Raw genomic sequence first — 22,417 nt, 5'->3', positions numbered from 1 at the left:
ATAACTCAACTGGAATTCCATCACCTCCACTAGTTTTGTTCATAGTGATGCTTCCTAAGGCCCACTTGATTTTGGATTCCAGAATGTCTGGCTCTATGTGAGTGAGCATACCATCGTGATTATCTGGGTCATAAAGATGTTTTTTGTCTAATTCATCTGTGTATTCTTGCCACCTCTTCTTAGTATCTTCTGCTTCTGTTAGGTCCATACTGTTTCTGTCCTTTATTGTGCCCATCTTTGCACGAAATATTCCCTTGGTGTCTCTAATTTTCTTGAAGAGATCTCTACTCTTTCCCATTCTATTGTTTTTCTCTATTTCTTTGCATTGATCACTGAGGAAAAACTTCTTATCTCTCCTCGCTATTTTTTAGAACTCTGCATTCAGATGCTTATATCTTTTCTTTTCTCCTTTGACTTTAGCCCCTCTTTTCTCAGCCATTTGTAAGGCCTCCTCAGACAACCATTTTACCTTTTTGTATTTCTTTTTCTTGTGAATGGTCTTGATCCCTGCCTCCTGTACAATGTCATGAACCTCCATTCATAGTTTTTCAGGCAGTCTGTCTATCAGATCTAATCCCTTGAAACTACTTGTCACTTCTACTGTATAATTGTCAGGGATATGATTTAGGTCATACCTGAACGGTCTAGTGGTTTTCCCTACTTTTTCAGTTTAAGTCTGAATTTTGCAATAAGGAGTTCATGCCCATCAAGATAATCCATGATCAACTCCTTGTCTCAAGATCCTCAATTTAATCACATCTGCAACCCCCCCCCCCCCCCCCGCTTTATTGGATGGGGGGCATATAAGGTAATATTCAGTTCTGAGAGATTAGGAGATGAATATTTAGGTAGGGGGCATTTTCAACTGACCACACTTGCTGTTCACCAGAGACCTTAGTTTCGCCAGTGGGCTTCTCTAGTATACTTTGCTTGAGTGTTTTCTTGACATGACAACTGGTGGCTGGGCCTGGGGTTGTCTCAAGTGTTCTTTACTCATATATCTGATGCCTGAGGTGGTGAAACTCAATAGGCTGGGGTTTGGATCAACCAGGAAGCCTCAGTATCTCCTCTATTTAATTTCACATGGTCTCCTTCATAGTGGCTTCAACGTAGCTTGACTTCTGACATGATAGGTCAGGGATACAAAAAGTATGTATTGTGAGAGAATCAGGTGAAAACTGTATTACCTTTTATGAGCTAGCCTTGGAAATCACATAGTGTCACTTCTGCTACATTGTAGAAGCTGGTCATTAAGGCCATCTCATATTTAAGAAAAGGAGAATAAGACAATTGATTGATGGGAAGAGTGTAAAGAATTTGCAGACATGATTTCAAGTCATCACATAAGTGTGCTGATGAAAAAACTCTCATATTTCATTTAGATATCATTTTACTTTAAAAAAAATTATTGAAAATGGTTGATTGACAATGTTGTGTGAGTTTCAGGTGTACAGAAAAGTGATTCAGTTATACATATATGTGTGTGTATACATATGAAAAAAATATACATATATACACATTCTGTTTTCGACTATTTTCCATTATAGGTTATTAAAAGGTATTGAATATAGTCCTCTGTACCAACAATAGGTCCTTGTTTGTATCTATCTCATATATACTTTCATTTTGAAAGATATTTGATGTTTTACATAGCTGAGGCTCCATTAATTTTTTTAATATAACAGCTTTATTGAGATATAAATTGCATACCATAAATTTTACCCATTTAAAGTATAAAATCCAAAGATTTTTAGTATATTTCTAGATTTGTGCAAACATCACCACAGTCTATTTTAAAGTATTTTCATTACCCAAAATGAACCCCTAAGCCATTAGCATTTCTGTTTTCCCTCAAGCCCCCAGCCCTAGGCAACCACTAATCTAATTTTGTCTATATAGATTTGCTTAGCCTGGATGTTTCACTTAGATGATCTGATATGATATATCATCTATTGTGAATGGCTTCTTTTATTCAGCATGTTTTCATGATTCATATTCATGTTGTATCACGTATCAGTACTTCATTATTTTTATGGCCAAATAAATTCCAATGTATTGACATGCCACAGTTAGTTTTCTCATTTATTGGCTGATGAACATTTGAGTTTTTATTTTCTGGCTATTATGAAAAATGCTTCAATAAATATTTACGTATAAGTTTTTGTATGGACATATGTTTTATTTCAGATATAAACGTAAAAGTGGAATTGTTCGATCGTATAACTCCATGCATAATCTTTTGAGGAACTAGCAGACTGTTTTTCAAACCAGCTGCATTACCTACCACCAGCAGTGTACAAGAGCTCAATTTCTCCACATCCTCACTTGTGGAATCTTAGTTCTCTGACCAGGGGCTGAACCCATTCCCTGGGAAGTAATGGTGCAGAGTTCTAATCATTGTGCCATGAGGGGATTCCCAGTATCCATCTTTTTTATACAGCCGCTCTGGTGGGTATGAAGTGTTACCTCCTTCTGATTTTGACTTGCATTTTCTGATAGGTGATAATGTTGGACATCACACATTTCTTCTCCATTTGTTTATCTTTGGAAAAATGTCTATTCAAATCTTTTGCCCAGTTTCAATTGGGTTATTTTTCTTTTTTGTTGAATTATTAGAGTTCTCATGCTGCTGCTAAGTCGCTTCAGTCGTGTCTGACTCTGTGCGACCCCATAGACGGCCGCTCATCAGGCTCCCCCATCCCTGGGATTCTCCAGGCAAGAACACTGGAGTGGATTGCCATTTCCTTCTCCAAGAGTTCTCATATCAGGATAAATGATTTGCTAATTCTCTTATCAGATAAATGATTTGCTAATATTTCCTTCCATTCTGTGGGTTATCTTCTCACTTTCTTGATGATGTCCTTTGAAGCACAAAGAGATTTAATTTTGATGTAGTCCAATTTGTCTATTTTTCTTCTGTTTCTTGTACTTTTGGTGTCGTAGCTAAGAAGGTTTTACCTAATTCAAGTCTATATAGATTTATTCTTATATTTTCTTCTAGCATTTTTACAGTTTAAGCTCTTGCATTTAAGTCTTTTATACATTTCAAATTAATTTTTTGTGTATGGTGTGAGGAAAGTGTCCAGCTTTATTCCTTTGCACATGGATATTGAGCCGCCCCAGTACCACTTGTTGAAAAGAATACTTCCCACATTGAATTGTCATGGCACCCTTGTTGAGAATCAGTTCAGTCGCTCAGTCGTGTCTGACTCTTTGTGACCCCATGGACTGTAGCACGCCAGGCCTCCCTGTCTATCACTAGCTCCTGGAGTTTACTCAAACCCATGTCCATTGTGTCGGTGATGCCATCCAACCCTCTCATCCTCTGTCGTCCCCTTCTCCTCCCGCCCTCAGTCTTTCCCAGCATCAAGGTCTCTTGAAATGAGTCAGCTCTTTATATCAGATGGCCAAAGTATTCGAGTTTCAGCTTCAACATCAGCCCTCCCAATGAATATTCAGGACTGATTTCCTTTAGGATGGACTGGTTGGATCTCCTTGCTGTCCAAGGGACTCTCAAGAGTCTTCTCCAACACCACAGTTCAAAAGTATCAATTCTTCAGCACTCAGCTTTCTTTTCAGTCCAACTCTCACATCCATACATGAGTCCTGGAAAAACTGTAGCCTTGACTAGACAAAGACTTACTTTGTTGGCAAGTAATGTCTCTGCTTTTTAATATGCTTTCTAGGTTGGTCATAACTTTCCTTCCAAGGAGTAAGCGTCTTTTAATTTCATGGCTGCAATCACCATCTGCAGTGATTTTGGAGCCCCCCAAAATAAAGTCTGCCACTGTTTCCACTGTTTCCCCATCTATTTGCCATGAAGTGATGGGACTGGATGCCATGATTTAGTTCTCTGAATGTTGAGTTTTAAGCCAACTTTTTCACTCTCCTCTTTCGCTTTCATCAAGAGGCTCTTTAGTTCTTCTTTATTTTCTGCCATAAGGGTGGTATCATCTGCATATCTGAGGTTATTGATATTTCTCCCTGCAATCATGATTCCAGCTTGTTGAGAATCAATTGACTATAAATGTGAAGGTTGATTTCTGGATTCTGTATTCTATTGCACTTATCTGTATGTCTGTTTTACGCCAGTACGCCTTTATCCTGATTATTGAAGGACACACTGTGCGTGCGTGCTCCGTCGCATCAGTCGTGTCTGACTCTTTGTGAACCTATGGACTGTAGCCTGCCAGTCTCCTCTGTCCATAGGGTTTTCCTGGCAAGAATCCTGGAGTGGGTTGCCATTCCCTCCTCCAGGGGATCTTCCCCACTCAGGGACTGAAACTTCGTCTCCTGCATTGCAAGCAGATTCTTTACTGCTGAGCCACCATGGAAGCAGGACACTGTAGGTTTATAGTATGTTTTGAAATCAAGAAGTGTGGATCCTCCAACTTGTTCTTTTTCAAGATTATTTTGTCTATCTGGGTCTTTTGAAATCTCATAGTAATTTTATACCAGTTTGTTAATTTCTGCAAAAAAAAAAAAAAAAAAACAGCTAGGATTTTGATAGGGATTGTGTTGACCTGTAGATCAATTTGGGATCTACAATATCAAGTCTCTTGATCTTGAGATGCCTTTGCATTTACTTAGCTTTTTGTCATCTTCTTTCAGCAATGTTTTGTTCTGTTCAATTAAAAAATCTTTTTCTCTCCGCTCTTTGGATTGAATAATTTCTATTATTCTGTCTCAAGGGGAATGAACTTTCAGGTATATGAACTTTTCAATCTGCTGTCAAACTCATCTGGTAAATTTCTCATTTCAGAGATTGTATTTTTCTTATATTTTCTATTTTTATGTTGTGATTTTCCATCGGTTCATCAGTTGTATCATTTTTTTCTTTAAATTATTGAACTGTTAGTAACCATTTTAAAGTCTTTGTATGCTTATTCCAGGGCTTCCCAGATGGCTCAGTGGTTAAGAATCTGCTCGCCAATGCAAGAGACTCAGGAGACTTGGGTTCAATCCCTGGGTCGGGAAGATCCTCTTGGGTAAGAAATGGCAACCCACTCCAGTATTCTTGCCTGAGAAATTCCATGGACAGAGAAGCCTGGTGGGCTATAGTCCATAGGGTCACAAAGGGTCAGACAGGACTGGGCAATTGAGCATGTACGCATGCTTATTCCAACATTTGTGTCATGCCTGAGTATGTTTCTATTGGCTATTTTCTCCCATTGATTTTGGCCCCCATTTCCTGATTTTTCAGATGTCTGATCATTTTTATTACATGTTGGATATTGTAATGACATGTCAGGAGTATATTGATTTGAAGAATTTCAGATTACATGTGCATTAAACTAGTGTCTCAACCACAGTGCTCTGCCCTCCTGAGTCAGTTTCTCCTACCAAAGCCCATGTTGCTGAAGTGTGTGGAGAAGAATAAGGAGCCTCAGAGAGCCTCACTCAATTTTAGGCAGTGCACAGTATGGTTCATAACATAAAATCTGGAGCCAGATTGCCTAGGTTTGAATCCCAGCCATTCTAGTTACAAGCTCTGTAGACTTTAGCAAGTTGCTTCATTTCTCTGTGCTTCATTTGCCTGTTTCATGGGGATTATAATTTGGTACCTGCTTTCTAAGACTGTTGAAATAAGTAAATGTGTTGACACGTATGACATTATTGGAACAGGGTCTGGCACATACTAATTGTTCAGTAAGTATTAGTTCTCACTGTTAGTAAAGTGAAATGATGTTCTCCTAGGAGATCAGTCTCCTGTGTCCACACTGCACAACACCCTGGCCTGCCATGCTCACAGATGTCTCGTGTGTGTGTAGGCCATATATGTGTCTGTCTCCTTCATGCCCATCTTTAGACCGTGGGTTCCTCCAGGACAGGGACTAAGTCTGGGAGCCAAAATCCATAAGCTGCAAGGGCACAACACCCCTGTTGGCAGAAGTCTAAACCCCAACCTTGCCCCCATCCTGACACCATGAAGTTTCTCTGGCTAAGAACTGGTCCAGAACCTGAAAAATGCCAGTGTACTTCCTTCCTCTCATCTCCCTAGTAGAAACGTGGAAAACTACCTCTCATCAGAGCTGGAATTTAGAGACCATCCCTTCCACCTCTTCATTTTATGGATGGACTAACTGAAGCCATAACAGGAGAAAAAGTGTAACGCAAAGTCAGACTTGCGGGTCTTCAAATAAAAACGGCCGGTGATGGGAGATGGCAAACTTCTTTGCTGTGTGTCAAATTGTGTTAACTCCAAGTTTCACACTGCCCTCCCAGTTATGATGCAAAACACCAGTTGACAGTTCTCTCTGTCAGTCATCAATACAACAGGAGAAAATGGTTTGAGGATTTAAACCTTGCTTCTACCCCCAAATTTTTCAAAATTTTGGAGGAAGGATGTAATAAAAATGTCTAATGATGAATGCTCGGGAGTGGGAGTTCACAGGACCATGGGACGTCCACCTTTCTACACCTCACTCGCTTTGGCCCCTGCCCCTCCCACTCAAATCACCCAGCAGGCCTGAGACTATCAAGTCCAGCCTGTTAACAGCATAAACACTGAAGCTGCCCAAGTTTGCATCCTACTCTGCTAACCAAAAGACCTTTGGCAAGTTACATAATCTCCTTGTACCTCAGTTTCCTCATCTGTAAAGTGAGGATAGTGATAGGAGCTGTTGAGCTGTTGATAGTGATTGGGCTGTTGAGAGGACTGAATGTGTCAATATATGTATAAGGTGCACAGAACCCTGCCTGGCACACAGTTAGTAGTGCAAACGTGTTGATTATTAGCCATTACTAACATTATTCTTGCCTTGTTCTCCCCAGCTTCTCAGGCCTTGGAGTCCAGAAACACCCAGTCCTGTATCCTTGTCCTTGCCTGGCACAGCAGAATTCCAGCCCAGACATCCAAATTACCAGTCATAGACAGAAAACTGGAAAGCCCTCTGCCTGTGACTTGCCTGGGGAACTGAGTCCCAGAGAGGACCAGGGACTTTCCCAAGGTTATCCAACTGAGGTGGAATTTGAACTAGAATCCATGTGTCCCAGTGTCCAGGGACCTGTCTAGGGCATGACCAGACTCCTCCTAGGCCATGCAGAGGACCTTGGTGTGACTCTGTAGGCTGTGTGATTGGCTTGAGAAGGTTAAGCATTTGGTGCTGCAGATTGGGTTAGAAGTCAGCTGACTGGTGGGATGCCCACATCCACAATGGCAGGAGCCAAGATGAAGCTGAGACAAGCCTTTGGCCTCTCAGCAAGCACTCCTGTTAGGCAAAGATGGAGGAGAAACACTGATCCTCCTTGCACTGGGGATAAGTCACAGTCAAGGGCCCTGGGTGCCTGCCCTGAATATGTTCCTTCTGATGGACCTGGCAAGATATGTCTTGGGCCACCCCTGCCCTGCCCTCACCCTTTCTGAGAAACCATGTGTCCCCAGAAGATCTCTGCCTTGGATGAGTTCCCTCTGTGGGCTGGGGTCCCAGGCCTGGGGATGGCCCACAGCCTGAGTCTATGACACTTGGACACTCTCCTGTCCGCACCAGCTTCCTCTGCTCCACCACTCCCTGGGGCACTTGTCCTCTGCCTCATGTTAAGTAAACCTTCACACCTGTCCAACTTTCCTCCTTCAGTTTTCTTGTATCCTTACCCCAGCCTGGTCTGGTGACCCCACAGTGACCTTGAAAGCATCTTTACTTATTAACTGTCAATTCCATCATCTCTAAGACTTTGAGGCAGGAACCAGGCTCTGCCTTTGAGACAAGGGCTCGCCTCTGCCCAAAGTCTCCCAGCAATGTCTGCAGAGGAGGTACTCAGTAATTATAGTAAGAAGGAGGAGCCTCCTGGAGCTGGCAGTCATGGGGCAGGCAGAGAGCATTTCCAACTCTGAGAATATGGGCTTAAGACTTTTATTTCATAGTAGACAATTCGGTTTAAAAAAGTAACACCCAGCCTCTAAACGTTAAGTGCTCTGGGATGGACACAGCCAGCATGGCTCCAGCAAGAAGCATTAGAGCTGAGGGTCCTTCCCAAAGGGCTTCCTGGAGGAGAAGGGGTCTGAAGAACAGTAGGAAACATCTGCCAGGGAAGGCAAGCTTGCAGGTTTTGAGAGGGGATGGAAAGGGATGGTGACACATTTCCCAAGTCTTCCTGCCTAGAATAAGCCCATTTGCCCAGCCTCCTCATCAGTTTGGAAACTCTGCATTTAGAGGAGTTGTCAAGCTGCCTGGGAGGAGCTGAGGGATCTGTGCATGCATTCCTGCTAGCCCCCCCAAGTGAGGACATTTCTCCTGCCATCGCCCCCAACTTTGACCCCCAGTGCCAACTCCAACATCAATGCTCTATCCTCACCAGGAAAGTGGGAGGAAGAGGAAAAAAGTGGGGCAACCCACACTTGCTTTAGGACAGAGGAAGGATCCGCATTTCTTTCTGGGGTTCACTGGGGTTGGGGTGTATGGATTTCCAAACCACCCTGGGTACCCTGAGACTGCAAGAGCATTTGGGCACATTGATAGGGGTGAGCGGAGGGCTTCCAGCAAGTTCTCAAAGGGGCTCCTGACCCATGAGAGGCTCAGGGGCAGCACCCCAGACCTGAATTGTCAGGTACCCCGAAGTGGTAGTGGGCGAGGATCACTGTTAAGAAAAAAACTGTTAAGAAATTGGAATTTGAAAGGGGAGTATTCTCTTGAAGTTGGTGAGCTGGTAGTGACATGCCAGCTTAGTGTAGCAATCCGGGAGTCAACTGCCATCTGAGTGGGTGGAGAGCCTTGGAATAACCCCTGCCCCATCCTGCTGTGGTGCCCGGCACCTGAGCCTTCAGTTTAGGCCTTGTTTAAATTTTCCCCTAACACCCAGTGGCCTCTGTTTTTTCACCTCTTCCAACACCTTCTCACCCCAGAGGCAATTGGCAGGTGACAACTCAGGTGGGAAGGGGATTTGGGGTTGGAAGGTGAAATAGCACAGTGACTGGCAGGGGCATTTCCAGAGAGCAGGGCCCAGGTTTTAGAAGATGCAGACATAATGCCACAAACCTGAGTCTCTGGAATGAGGTGGAAGTGGTGAGGGTATTAGAGGACAAAGGGCAATGTGCAGAGATACTGTCTCCATGGAAGAGGGGCTCTCTAGAGGCAATGTGAGATGGAGCTGTCAGCCAAGTTTTATGATGCAAATAATGGTCAAATTCAGCTTACATGGTGTCCTGGTTTCAAAGTCAGTTATGGAAAGCTGGATTTCAAATGACATCTCTGCCTCTTGCTGGGCGTGTGACATCGAACATGTCTAAAGCTCTCAGGTAGCATTGACATATACACCATCATTTGTAAAATATGTGGTTGGTGGAAAGTTGCTGTATAGCAAAGGACAGCCTGGTGCTCTGTGATGACCTAGAGGAGTAGGAGGGAGGTTTAAGAGGAAGGGGATATATGGAACCTTTCCCTTCTCCAAGGGATCTTCCTAACCCAGGGATCGAACCCAGGTATCCCACATTACAGGCTTATTCTTTACCAGCTGAGCCACAGAGAAGCCCATGTATATATACAATTATTTTTTTTTGTGTGTGTGTATATATATATATATATATATATATATAATTATGACTGATTCACGTTGCTGTGCGGCGGAAACCAACACAACATTGGAAAGCAATTATCCTCCCATTTAAAAAAAGGGGGAGATAAAAGAGGAAGGAGAAAAAAATAAAATAAAGCTCTCTGGGCCTCTCACCTGGAAAATGGCACCATTAATCCACATTGGGCTGTTGCAAGATGCGACGAGCCAACACACATAAAACACTTGGTGCAATATGTGTATTTACTAAAGAAAAGTTTGAAAAAACAAAGAAAAAGAAGGTCAGGTTGCCTGCCTAACCCCTGTGGCCAGCACCAGCTCCAGGCAGAAAGCCCTGCAGCAGGAACAGTGTCTTCCTGCGTCTCTGCCAAGGATGACAGACAACACACCCACTGGCATCTGCAGGCTCCTCCCTCGCTTCCCGCCCCTTTTTATGTGAGCCTCACAGGTGGGCAGCAAGAACCTGTGCCAGGTAGGTCAGAGGTATCTGTGGCCACACCTCACCGGCAGTGCCAGGGCAGACTGGGGCGGGTCCCCACGCCCGCCCAGCCCTACTGCCTCATCACCTGGGACCAGGGACCCTGAAGCACTGGCTCCCACACCTACAATGCCTTAGCTGAAGGAGCACAGCGAATGCTGTGCCCTGTGCCTACCAGCCCCAAAGAGGAAGGTGAGCACCCTGTGGCAGCCAGACCCTCCCTGGAGGTACACAGTCCATCACTGTAAGTCCTCGGTGGGAGTCTTCCGGCTGGGAATTAGGGATCGCAGGAGAGATGCCAGGGCAGCCTTATCGTTGAGATGAGACAGGCAGGTCAGGCCAACTAAAGAGCGGTATGGAGTGCGGGGTCTGCTGTGCGGGGCAGCAGGGAAGCCAGTAGGAAGTCACCGCCGTCAAGAGCTCCAGCTGTGCAGAGGGACCAGTCTGTGCGCCCAGGACCATGGGATCAGAAGGAGGCACAGCTCCCCTCCCTGCTCGGGAGGTTTTAGGATTTGGGAAAGTATTTGGACAATGCCCTCAACTGAAAATATCCTGCAGTACGTAGAAGACAGGTTCTCCCTTTGCCCCCAGGACAGAGAGAGGTGAGAACCAGAACAAGAAAGGGATGGGAAAAAGTGGTGGTGGTGGTGGTGGTAGGGGTTTACTAACAGTTGGCAGGAGTCAGGAAGCTGGGAATCTGATGTGTTTGCTCATCCTGGTAACTGATTGGCCCTGGGGCCCAAGGCAGCCACCTGCTGCGAGGCTGTGTCATTCCCAATGTGATCAGAGCGTGTGGGCTTAGGTGATGGTGAATTACAGACAGGTACTGAAGCCAGGAACCAGTGAGTCATGCCCTGGAAGGAGGGCAGTCGCCCCAGACCCGGCCAAGCCACAGGTGACTCCCTCTGTGTCTCTGTTGCAGGGCGGTTTGGAGGTGCTGGGCCTCTCTGGGGCTGATGCGGCTCTCCCAGGGGATGCCTGAACAGGCTCTCTGAGGTTCTCGTTCTCTCCGGGGTGAGCTTGAAGGGTGTGGCCACCTCTCGGGGACCATGCCAGAGGCACTCCTGCTCAGGTCTGCCAGCTCCATCCTGAGGACCATGTAAGGAACAAGGATTCTACCCACCTCCCACCTCCTGGCTCCCACACTGCCTTCCAGCAAGGAGAGTTCTTGGGCTCGGCAGGGTACCTGGACCCCCAAACTTGGATTGGGACTTTTCACCCTATTTAGTAACCCTCCTAATCTCACCAAAGAATTTCCTCCTACTTATTCACCAAAAGATTTGTGAGAGCCTAAGCATTACACGTATCCTGTTATCCTCACAATAGCCATAGGATTTAGGCAGAAAACTTGAGGCTCAGAGAGATACATAACTTGCCAAAGGTTGTACAACAAGTAAAGTGACTTGAATCCAGGCAGGCCAACTCTGGTAAATCTGAGTGCTCTATTGTTTCAAGAAAGCATTTATGGAGTACTTACTGCATACAGAGCAGAGTGCTAAATGGGAAGAAAGGGCAACAGAAATAAATAGGCGCTGGATCTCCATCCATGAGGGGTTCATATGGAAAATGAAGGCTCCCCTTGACTTAAATGTCACACACATAGTGATGTCTTGAGAAGGATTATATCCAACCAACATTTACTGAGCTCCAACTGCCTGCCAGAGAGCACTTAGGGCCAGAGGACAGGGTCGAATCGGGCATGACCCCTGCTCTCAAGAAGCTTCCCAAGCTACGGGTGGCCTTCAAAGCCCAAACCCGTGTATTTGAGGGCTACAAGGGTGAGAGGGCGTTGGGGATCATCTAGGAGGGCTTCCCCGAAGGAGGAGCTGAAGGAGGCTATTGGCAGGCTCTGTCTTTAAATGATTCCCATCAGAGCTTCTGGAAAGTTAGGAGGAGGAAGGAGAGCCAGTTTAGAGAAAGGAGAGTGCAAGCCCTCCCAGACGCCTCTGCTTACCTCCCACACCGCAAAATATACCTGGTCGTACGTGACCTCCAAGTGTTTCTTGCTCTCAGTGCTACTATTGGGCAGATGCTGAAGGAGTTTTTGCTTCTGTGAAAGTGAGTAAGGCAAGATGCTCACAGTCCGTGTGTGTGAACCGGGGCTGACGGCAGTTTGCATCCTTGTGCTAAGGCGCTTCAGTCACGTCCGACTTTGCGACCACATGGCCCATAGCCCACCAGGCTCCTCTGTCCATGGAATTCTCCAGGCAAGAATTCTGGAGTGGGTTGCTGTGTGCCTCCTCCGGGATCTTTCCGAATCAGGGATTGAACTCGCATCTCTTATGTTTCCTGCATTGGTAGGCAAGTTCTTTACCACCAACGCCACTTTTGCTTCCTATCAGGGATCCTTTTTCTGATTTTCCTTTCTCCTAGGAATGGAAAAGCAGAGGCAAGTCAGTGCCCTTGGGCTGTTCCCTCATCATCACTGTCATTCTGCTACTTAGGAAATTTCTCCTGTGACACTGAGCCAAGTTCTGGAGTGCCATGTTCCAGGTGTTAGTAGAAGATTCCAGAATGACGGGAATACTGTGTTCCTCACCTTTGACAGGCTCCACAGGTTGACTTTATAATATTCACACTTCCCCTGTCACAATGATTTGCCAGCCACTTGGAGAAGGAAATGGCAATCCACTCCAGCACTCTTGCCTGGAAAATCCCATGGATGGAGGAACCTGATAGGCTACAGTCCATGGGGTCGCAAAGAGTCGGACACGACTGAGCGACTTCGCTTTCACTTGTGATTTCTGGAAGAGCAGCAAGAATCAGAAGGGGCCCAAATTGCTCTTGAGGAGTCAAAACAGAAGGGATTTCTCCCCAGATCTCTTTTCTTTGAGGAAAACGTTATAAATTTCACTTTGGAAGCCATCTCCTCTGACTTAACAATTCTAATGAGCTTGGCTATTTCCTGTACTAGTCTGCTACCGAAAAAAACCCCGCAGAGTAGGAGGGAGGTGAGCCACTGGAGGCCAGCACAGTGACAGCGGCACGAAGTGACCACTAGTGACGCAGGTGAGGATTAAAGACTAAAGACAACCATGGCCAGCAGCGGCCCGTGGGGCAGCAGCCGCCTCAGGAAAGGACAGATGGCCCTCCACGCCCGGCAGTTTGACTCACTTCTGTGTTACGAGCCAAACCTGTAGATTTTGTTACTTGTATGACCCTGGGTGAGCAGGAAAAAGTCATAGGAAGGTCAGCACATTCTCTTTCAGTCGATGGGCAAGGGTGCCCTCCCCTTAAGGGGACTAAATCTTGAAGGTTTGAGCCAAGTGGCAGAGTACTCTTTACTCATTTGCATAATTAGATTTTGGCCTTGTCTTAAGCATTCAGTATTCTTCAGACCCATAGAGGGCTGAGTATGACCCTCCGTGGGCCATCCTCAAGGGGTTCTTGTCCCACCAAGTACAGGCAGGGGGACAGGATCCACCCTCGCCTTGAGGGAAGGAAAGCACAGGACACGGGAGAGGAGAGGACAGCAAAGGTGACTGACTGAGTCCCAAGAGGCTTGCTGCTGCAATGGGCAGGGGCGGCGGGCAGACGCTTCCCGAAAGGCCCTCGCAGGAAGTCGCTTCCTACTGTCTCTCCTCCCCATAGACTGAAGAAGGTTCTAATCTGATGGTTAGGCTTGGCCCTTGGCTTCCTGAGGTGTCCTTTCATTTAGTGTTTGTTTAGCTATGTTAAAACCAGAACCGGTTTACGCAGATTTGATTAGGTGGCAGAAACGCTGCCTGTACCTTTTGATGGTGGGGATTTAAAAACAAGCTTGTTTGAGAGGCAGCAGTTAAGATGGTGGGAGATTATAGCCAACGATGCGCTTGGCCAATTTGGGGGTGGCTACCCAGAGGGTGTTTCAAAAGTTGATCACTTTAAGCAGGCAGCCCTATCTTTTGAGGGTAGGGACCAAGATAGAGCATGGATGTTATACCGAGTTCACGGGATACCATCCCCCACCCCCAGTGGAACCCTCAGTGTGGGACCCTCAGCCTAGCTGGGTGTGTGTCCCCCAGCTTGCCCTGTAATTGCCTGAGCCCAGAGCTCCGGGGTCACTTGGTACATCACAGTCTTCTTCGTCCCAAAGTGGAGGCAGCTTTTACTCAACGACCCAAGAGAGTAGTGGCAGTGCCCAGTGATCCAAAGTCACAGGACATGTCTTATGGTTTTCAGAAGCCTCTGTTTTCCTCTGCTGGCACAACAGGCCTCATCCCAGAAGCATGCTTTTCAGTCCTTCTGGTAGCCTCCTGGAGCAGGTTACCGTAGCAACAGAAGGGCTGCTCCAGCCCTGTGGCCCAGCCTTGCTCACAAAGTTCCCAAGAAGGGGACCAGCCTGGCACCCCACTCTTTATCTCCCTCCTCCTCACCCTCCCCCTTTCAAAACCTCATGATGTCTTTTGCTTTCAAACCTATCTCAGGTTTTTAAACAGACTACTGTCAGGTGGGCCTGAGTGTGTTCGCAAACTCAGTTTGAACCTGCGGTACCACCAAGAAGTAAGACCGAATGTGAAAAGCAGGTAACTGAGCCAGGTGCCTGGGAACTGGGCAGGGATGGGACCAGCTCCACCCTCTCAGACAGGTGAGACTCTGAAGCCAGGGTCCTGCCCTCAGGGCTGCCAAGACCAGCTGCACAGGTTACACACTGCACAACTCCAGGCTCTGTTTATATAGCCTATCACTGTGACACTTGTCCCCAGAGGTGAGTAATACCATAGCCTTGTTTGTCCCTGAGGTGTACTGAACTCCATCTGCTCATCCACCCAGAAGGTTGAGGTCTGGCCAGATTCCTCCAAGGAGGAATCATGAGGAGGAGCAGTGAGGCTGAGTATATAGCAGAGGCCCAATAACCCCGTGGGCTGTGTTGATCACAAGAGGATTCATTGTGCGGGGCCACCAAGCCTTGAAGGGATCTAGACCAGGAGTGAAGACAGATGGCAAGAGCCCCAGGTTTCCCTGGTCCCATGCTTCTCCTCTCCTCAGGGAATGGGCCCAGGGCACCCTCACAGACACCACTGGGAAGAGGGCCTCATTTGGGGCCCAGCTTAGGAGCCAGGAGAGCTGTAGGAATGTCCTCAGCTCTGCATGAGTTTCTAAGAACGGCTGCTCTCAGTGCCTGAGGGCTGGTGGGTGTGGGAGTGAGGGACTTGGAGGCACCTCCCAACCCTCAAAGCTTGCTTGCCCGACTCCAAGCCTTTCCCTGTCCAGATGGGGACACTGAGCCCAGAGAGAGTCATGTGCTTTCCCAGAGTCACACAGCAAATTAGAGTAGAGCAGGGCTTGATTTTTCTTTCTACTGAGCCCTTAGAAACTGAAGGGAGAGCGTGGCATGGGGGTGAGGTTAACTCCTGCAAATAGTAAGGTCTTGTCCTCCGAGCCCCCTAGGATGCAGCGATGCCAGTGTCACCCCCAGGGGTACTTGACGCATTCTGGGCCAGCATCTGGAGCCCAGGCCAGCCTGTCATCTTTTAACAATTGTTTTCCCCTTACCCCTCCAGCTCCCTGACTGATGAGCAGACGCTCTCCAAAGAGCCCCTAAGCCATGCTCTCAAACTCTCGACCCCAGAGAAGGTGAAAGATGCCCAGCTGAATCCTCCAGGTGAGCTGGCTGGGAGGCTGCCGGGCAGGACTGGGTGAGCGGGGCAGGGATGCAGATGTACTGGGAGTGCTGGGGGCGGGTAACAGAGCACTACGAAGCAACCCAGGTGACCCACAGGACAAAACCTGGGGGGACAGCCCAGGTAGAAACACTGATCTCCACGTCCCCAGGGACCCCACTTCGTCCCTTTTCCTTCCACACCCATTAGGGCCAAGCTTGATGGAAGGCGGTGGGAGGAAGGTTTTTCTCTTTAGCAAGCTTGGGAAGAAGAGAGGTCAGCGATGGAAAGACACTTGGGGCCTCATTCGGTGCACGTGTTGGGTACCTGGGATCTCGGCTTGGGGTTGGTAAAGGAGAAGAGCAGGCCCAGATAAACAAGGCCTTGGAGTTTCCAAGTGGGTTGAGGCAGTTTCTTGCTGGGCTAAGGGGCAGGCTGGCCGGCTGGCACCGGCAGAGTTGTTTTTGCTTTGGGAGGCCACGTGCTCTTCTAATGACGTTCACTTCCAGATAATTGCACCTTGAGGGAGGCATTTACCCTGGCGAGTCATCAAAATGATAGTAACAACACGGCTTTTGTTCACTTTTATTGGCTGTACAACGATATTGTAGCAACAATGGAAGTTTAAAAAAATGGAAGGGACTGGTGCCCAGGGGAGCGGGTCACTGCCTCCCCGGTTCTGAGATGTCCTTGGGACAGTCCATTGTTGCCATCGTGTCTCCGGTCTGTGTCAGCTGCTCGGGGAGATGAGATCCCTCAGAGGTGCTGGTTTTCTCAGAGCTTTCCCAGCTTCCTCCAGAGAAGCCAGGGGTAGCGGTAGGTCCCTGAGCGCCCCCCTGGCTCCCTCGGGGGTTTGGATGGGAGCTAGTCAGGGAGATAGAAAGTTGACTTTTAGATGGTTGACTATTTTGTAGGATGATCTCCAACGTGGGTACGCCTGGTGTCTTCAGACAGGGATTGTGGGTTTAGGGGTAGCAGGTGGTAGAATTTGAAGTGGCGGCTGGGGAGGCCAGTTCTAAGGGTCCCCGAATGGGGCAGTGAAAGAGGCCAGAATCAGGGACAGGAGGAAGGGGAGGAGGACTGGGGCCTTTATTCCGAGGTCTCTTCCCTCAGCTTTCCTTCTGACCTGGGTTTCCTGGGGAGAGGACAGGCCTGGTGTGAGGGCAGGGACAGGATCAGGACCTCTCTGCTCTGCCACAAACACCGTCATGGACTGGAGGCAGAAACTGGGCCCAGACCCCCATGCTCCTGGTTGCTGAGGAAGCTGAGACCGAAGAGGTGGTGACGCCAGCCCAGGGCTCGGGATACCCCACTCCCCCGCTGCCTGGTGACCTGGAGACCAAATGCCACTCCCCTCACCCTGGTGGGGCTCGCAGCTGCCCCTCTTCCAAGCTGGGTGTCTCGGAGTGGCCTTGGCAGGGATCTGGCCTGTAATGTGTACTTTCCTGGACTCTGCCTCTCTGCTCTTCCTCAGAGATGAAGAAAGACTAGGACCAAGGAAAGGATTGACTGATTTCTTCTCCTTCTTTTTTCTTTTATTTGACTGCTCCAGGTCTTAGTGGTGGCATGTGGAATCTAATTCCCCAACCAGGGATTGAACCCGGGCCCCCTGCAGTGGGAGCGCGGAGCCTTAGTCCCTGGACCTTCGGGGAGGCCCCAGATTGACCGATTTTTGAAGGGAAGCATTAGAAAGGCACCAAGAGAGCCCAGGAGAGGGGCCAGCTGGGCCCAGGCAACTCCAGCAGCTCGTCCTGGGATCCAGGGCAGCTGGCTGACTTGCTGTGTCTCACCTCTGGCAGGTCCCATTGGCTTGCTCAGGCTTGCTTTCCTGACTAGATAATTCTGTCTCCACAGTGCTCACACAGCAGCCATTAGCACCTGGGGAATGTGCACAGCAAAGCCCTGGAGCTCAGAAGTCTTGGCTGTGGGTGATGGCTTTGGTGTTTTGCAACTTGAAGGGCAGGAAGGGAGCTAAAGTGGTGCAAGCTCGGTGTCCTCAGAGCACTCGGTGCCCAAAGTGTTTCCAAGGAGGAATGAGTAATCTCCAACCCCGCTGGCTGTAATCGCTTAACCTGAATTAGTACCTGGCAGCCCTGCAGCAGTAGGGCAAAGAGACTAAGCAGATTTCAAACAGGTGGGTAGGGAATCCCAGAGAGGGTCCCATCAGCGAGGGCTGGCAGCCAGGGGCCAGGCCAGAGTGAGGTGGGGGCAAGTTACCAGCTTTAACGGAGGGATGGGGAAGGAGTAGGAATAGGGGAGGCAGCAAGTCCATTCAGATTTGCCAGGACTTCCAAAAGCTGTGGGGACAGCCAGGCTGGGGGTGCATCTGGACTCCCCATCCTTTGTTCAGGGCTAGGCTGCTGGGGACACTGAGATGGACAAGTTTCTTTTCTGCCCTCCAAGAACTCCTAGTCTGAGGGCAGACAGGCTCTGGGTGAAGGACACACTGAGGCTGAAGAAGGAAGGTGTGCTATTTAGGAATTGGGTGATCAGGGCGGACTTCCTGGATGAGGACAATTTCTAGCTGGTCTCAGACTTTTAAACTCCCCTTAGGCCTAGGCCTGAGCTGAGTGGTCTGCCCTTGGGAGTTTAGCATCTAGAGCTGGGGATTAGGAGACAGGGACAATCTGGGAGGGACTGAGGCAGCTTCTCAGCACAGTTGCCCAAGGGACCCCAGGCACAGGGTCCGAGGACAGTGCCAAGCCGGCCTCATTGACTCCCACAGACCTGGCCCATGGGTCATGCTCTGCTCAACTCCATCTCATGCAGCCTCCAGGGTTTTGAAGTATGGAGGGGGAGGCTCTGGAATGCAGCTGCACTAAGATCCAGATTCCCCACGGCTTGAGTGCCCACTGGCTGCCAGTCTGGCCCTGGGTCTTAGTTTCACAACTCCGCAGAGACTCCAAGAGGCCAGCCTCTGTGTGGAAGAGGATCCTGGAGCAGCCACACACGGGGAGGGGCCTCAAACTGCCATTTCCATAAAACTGAGAAAAAGCAACTATCTGCACCAAAGCCTGTTAGGAAGAAGCTTTCAGGGGATTATGAGATGGGTTAAATACCCACACATCTGCCCTCTGTTAATAAAAGCAGCTTTTGCTAGGATCGGTGCCGGGCTTCCTGGGTGGTGCTAGTGATAAAGAACTCACCTACCAATGCAGGAGACTAAGAGATGCAGGTTCAAGCCCTGGGTCGGGAAGACCCCCTGGAGACTGGAATGGCAACCCACTCCAGCATTCCTGCCTGGAGAGTCCCATGGACAGAGGAGCCTGACAGGCTACAGTGCACAGGGTCGCAGAGTTGGGCACGACTGAGGCCACTTGGCACAGGCTCCATGCTAAGGGACTGGCTTGCGTTCTCTCATCTTCTCTTGCTGGCAGCAGTAGGGTAGGTACTTCTATCAGTCGCACTCGGTCGCACTTGGTAGGAAACTGAGCTCAGAGAGGTTCCATGATTTTTCTCAGAGTCACATCTGGTCTTAAAGTCGAAACTGGCACAGCCCTCTTTGGGACTGTTTAGGTGAGGTCTCCTCCCCTCCTGCACACCCTGGCCAGCCCCTGTCTCCTAACTGCGGAGCCGCCGCCTCTCTGGGGAGCTCTTGGAACCTTGCCTGCAGGATTCAGTGTTCACCTGAGTCTCTTCAAGTTCCCAAGGGGCTGGGAGGTCCTTGAGCTGTGCTCCCCAGGCTGGGCTCTGAGCAGCCCAGATGGCTGTTCTCCCGGGAACAGCCCCACTGTGTCAGGCTGCAGAGCTGTGGGGATTTGACCTCCATACAAAGGCAGCCTTGTGCTGAACCTAGCCATACATTTTTTCCTAGCCCTTTCTAAGTTGAGCAGGAACCCCAGCTGGAGCAATGCAATGTCAAGACCACAGGGAGGGGAGGGTGTCCAGGGGGAGCAGCTGCTGAGGATGGGGCTGGTAGAAGTGCTGGTCGGGCCTATTCCCCACACCCACTCTCCCTAGGCGACTCTCACATCCACAGGGGAGCTTTGAGCTGGAGGTCAGGAGGTTGGGAACTCAGCCCGGCTAGGTTTCCAGGCCTCCCTGTGTCCCACGCTCCTACCCTCCCACCCATTTCAAGGGCAGACACGGTGTTTCTGCTGGAAAGAGCTCAGGGAGCTCAGACCCTGCGGTTGGGGCAGGCAGGGCTCCTGGAGACAGTGCGAGGTAGAAGATTGGCTATCATTTCAGCCTGAAGCGAGTGTAGGGGAAGGTAAGAAGGACTTCGCAGAGGTCAGAGGAAATGGGAACACGTGGTAATCTTAACCTTACCAGTCTAAAAAAGCAGAGCCTCTGGGGATACTTGTGGAAAACTTACCTTAATGAAAATGTCCAGTTCTGCCAATTATAGGTGTGCCTGGGGCTGGATACACTGCTGTGGCCCAGGCAGGCCTTGACTTTAATCTCTTGTCAGGTCCTGAAGCCACCATGGCCTCTTTGCCTTATATATCCCCGGAGTGTCTGGCAGGGCTAAATGGATTCCAAAGACTCTTAGCAGAGGGTCCCTGTGTGAAGGGGCATCCTGCTGGTGCTGGTCACCAGACGGGCCCTTGCAGCAGAGGCTGTGGGATCCGGTACCCTGAAGAGAGGTCTGTCCTGGCGGGGGAACAACATGGATTGATCCAGGATCAGAGTTTCCCTCCTTCTGCTTAATCCGCTTCGTTCTAAGGCCTTTCCCACAGGTTTCAGAAAACACTCTGGGTTTCTCCTCTCCACTCTTGCTCTCCTGTTTCGACCTTTCCCCGTGAATTAAGAGTGACTTTCTCTGCTGTTTAGAAGCCTTTGTTCCAGAGCCCCAGAAAACACAGCTCCCTGCCTGCTCAGTCACCCGCAGCATAAAGGGCGATTGATAAGATGCAGGACCGGTCAGGCCAAGAGGAGCTGGAGCAACATGAGAGGGAGGGAGGGAGGGGGAGGCGGGGGAACGAGGAAGGCAGTACAAAGTGCAATCTGGGCCTTGGGAAAGCCCACCCCAAGCCTCAGCGGACACTCTCTGGATGTGTGCTTGAGGCTGTTGGTCTGCTGTTGGTTGCTTTCTAGAATTAGGTCTGTTGTGGCTCTTGGGTGCCTAACTGGGTGACAGGGACCTTGATTGGATCCTGGCCATGTTTTGGCTATGATGACAGCAGTGAGCTTGGCTGGGCACAGGGCAGACCTATGCCCCCGTTGAGTTTCAAGGCAAGGAGATAGGGACAACTATAAGGGCCTGGCAGCCCATTCTGATTTCTTACATCTCTGCTATCCTCCAAGAACTCACTCCTGGGAGGCAGGCTGAGAGGTACCACAGCAGCCCTGAGCCCCTTCATGACCTCTCCCTCCTGCTCACTTCTGAGCAGGTCACTTTGTGGCAGAGGGTCGGGGGACCCAGGCACCACTCTTCTCTTCCTCAAGGGAACAGACCATGGACCCCCAAAGCCTAAACCTCATTCACTAACCAGCCCCCTAGCTCCTGAGCTGATGCCTTGTCCCAGTTCTGCCCCTAACGTGCTGTGATGTTGCCATTCTTGCCCACTCTGAGACTCCATTCCTTCTCCTTCTGTGTACTGTGCGTAGGAATGCCCTGCCTCTACTTCTCAAGGATGCCCTCCCCTTCCTCCCAACCCTGAGGTCTCAGTCGATATCCCTGCTGGGCAATGTATGTGTAGTTTTATTTATTCTTTTGGCAAACATTTATTGCAAGTCCAACACTTGCATCAGAAGTTCAGAGTCTAGTCAGAAAGGCCAGAGCTATTTCTTGAGCAGCCAAAATGTGCTAAGCTTTTTAACAATATTACTTTGATGCAAATCTTTTCATTTTTATATATGTATTTTTATATGCACTTTTATTTGCTCCTCTTTTTAACTGGAAGTTATATTGTGAATATCTCCTTGCATTATTAAATGTGTTTTAAATACTTTGTTTTGATGACTGCTTGTGAATCCATGATATGGCTATGCTCTATCGAATTTAGCCAGTCCCCTATTATATCGATTGACACTTTCGCATGACACAGTGCTCTTTCCACAGTACAAGGGCCAACTCTTGTCTGTCTATTTATTACAAATCTTTGCTACTTCATGTTCTTTGATTTCAGGAGAAACCCAGGTACATAGGAAGGTAGTTGAGTTCAGATGGCTTTAGTGGATGAAGGTTACAGTGAGGACAGGCAAGGAAGAAAGGAAGCTTAGAAAGTGGCTATGTGGGGGTGGGCGTGGCAAGAAATAGACTCCATGGTTCCCTGCTCCAGCGGCAACCACCACTGCTCAAACCTAGCCTCTCTGCCTGGCTGAAGCCACCCGCTTCTCTCTGCTCCCTAAACCGTGCTCCGACTCCTTCCACCCCATGATCTCTGCAGGAGGGACCCACAAGGAGCGTTCCTACAGGGCCCTGCACAGTGACCTCACGGCCCCCATGCAGGTGTGTGGGGTTCTGGTCGCATCGCTGTGGCCAGGGGAGCGGGGCCGATGTCTAAGAGTCAGTGCTTCATAGGCAAGGGACCCTTCTGACTGCTCTGCCCACCTCACTGACAGCTAAGACCGGATCTTCCAACATGCTGTCCAGAGATTTCTCCTCTGACAGAGATGAGATTGGGAGAGGAAATGGTGTGAGCAAAGGCCCAGAGATGGGGATGCATGGGTATGAGAAGACAGAACGTGAGAAGGGAGGACAGATGAGACACCTCAGGCAGGGGGACTCATCTACCTTCCTTCCCATCCGCTCCTAAGCCCAAGGCCGCAGAGCTATGGTGGACTCAGGAGGACACTGAGCAAGGCTGGGTCTTGCCAGCCCTACCTAGGGGCGCTCAGGACAGAGGTTCAGCCTGGCATGGGCTGCTGGAGCAGGCACCTGCTCTGGGGGCCCACGTCTCTC

General features: G+C 49.0%; 1 protein-coding gene across 1 annotated transcript in view; it reads left to right on the top strand.

Moving 5' to 3' along the window:
* The window catches only part of ACSBG1 (acyl-CoA synthetase bubblegum family member 1), a 59,567-nt gene that overhangs the window by 11,673 nt on the left and 25,477 nt on the right, over positions 1 to 22,417 (top strand). The window contains exon 2 of the mRNA XM_068991467.1: positions 15,472 to 15,572. Within this exon, the coding sequence (XP_068847568.1) occupies positions 15,472 to 15,572 (101 nt within the window). The remainder of the gene's footprint in view (positions 1 to 15,471; positions 15,573 to 22,417) is intronic.

This window comes from Capricornis sumatraensis, chromosome 19, assembly GCF_032405125.1.
Source record: "Capricornis sumatraensis isolate serow.1 chromosome 19, serow.2, whole genome shotgun sequence".
Classification (NCBI taxonomy): Eukaryota; Metazoa; Chordata; class Mammalia; order Artiodactyla; family Bovidae; genus Capricornis; species Capricornis sumatraensis.
Note: the sequence above shows the minus strand (reverse complement) of the source record. Positions and strands in the feature narration are given on the sequence as shown.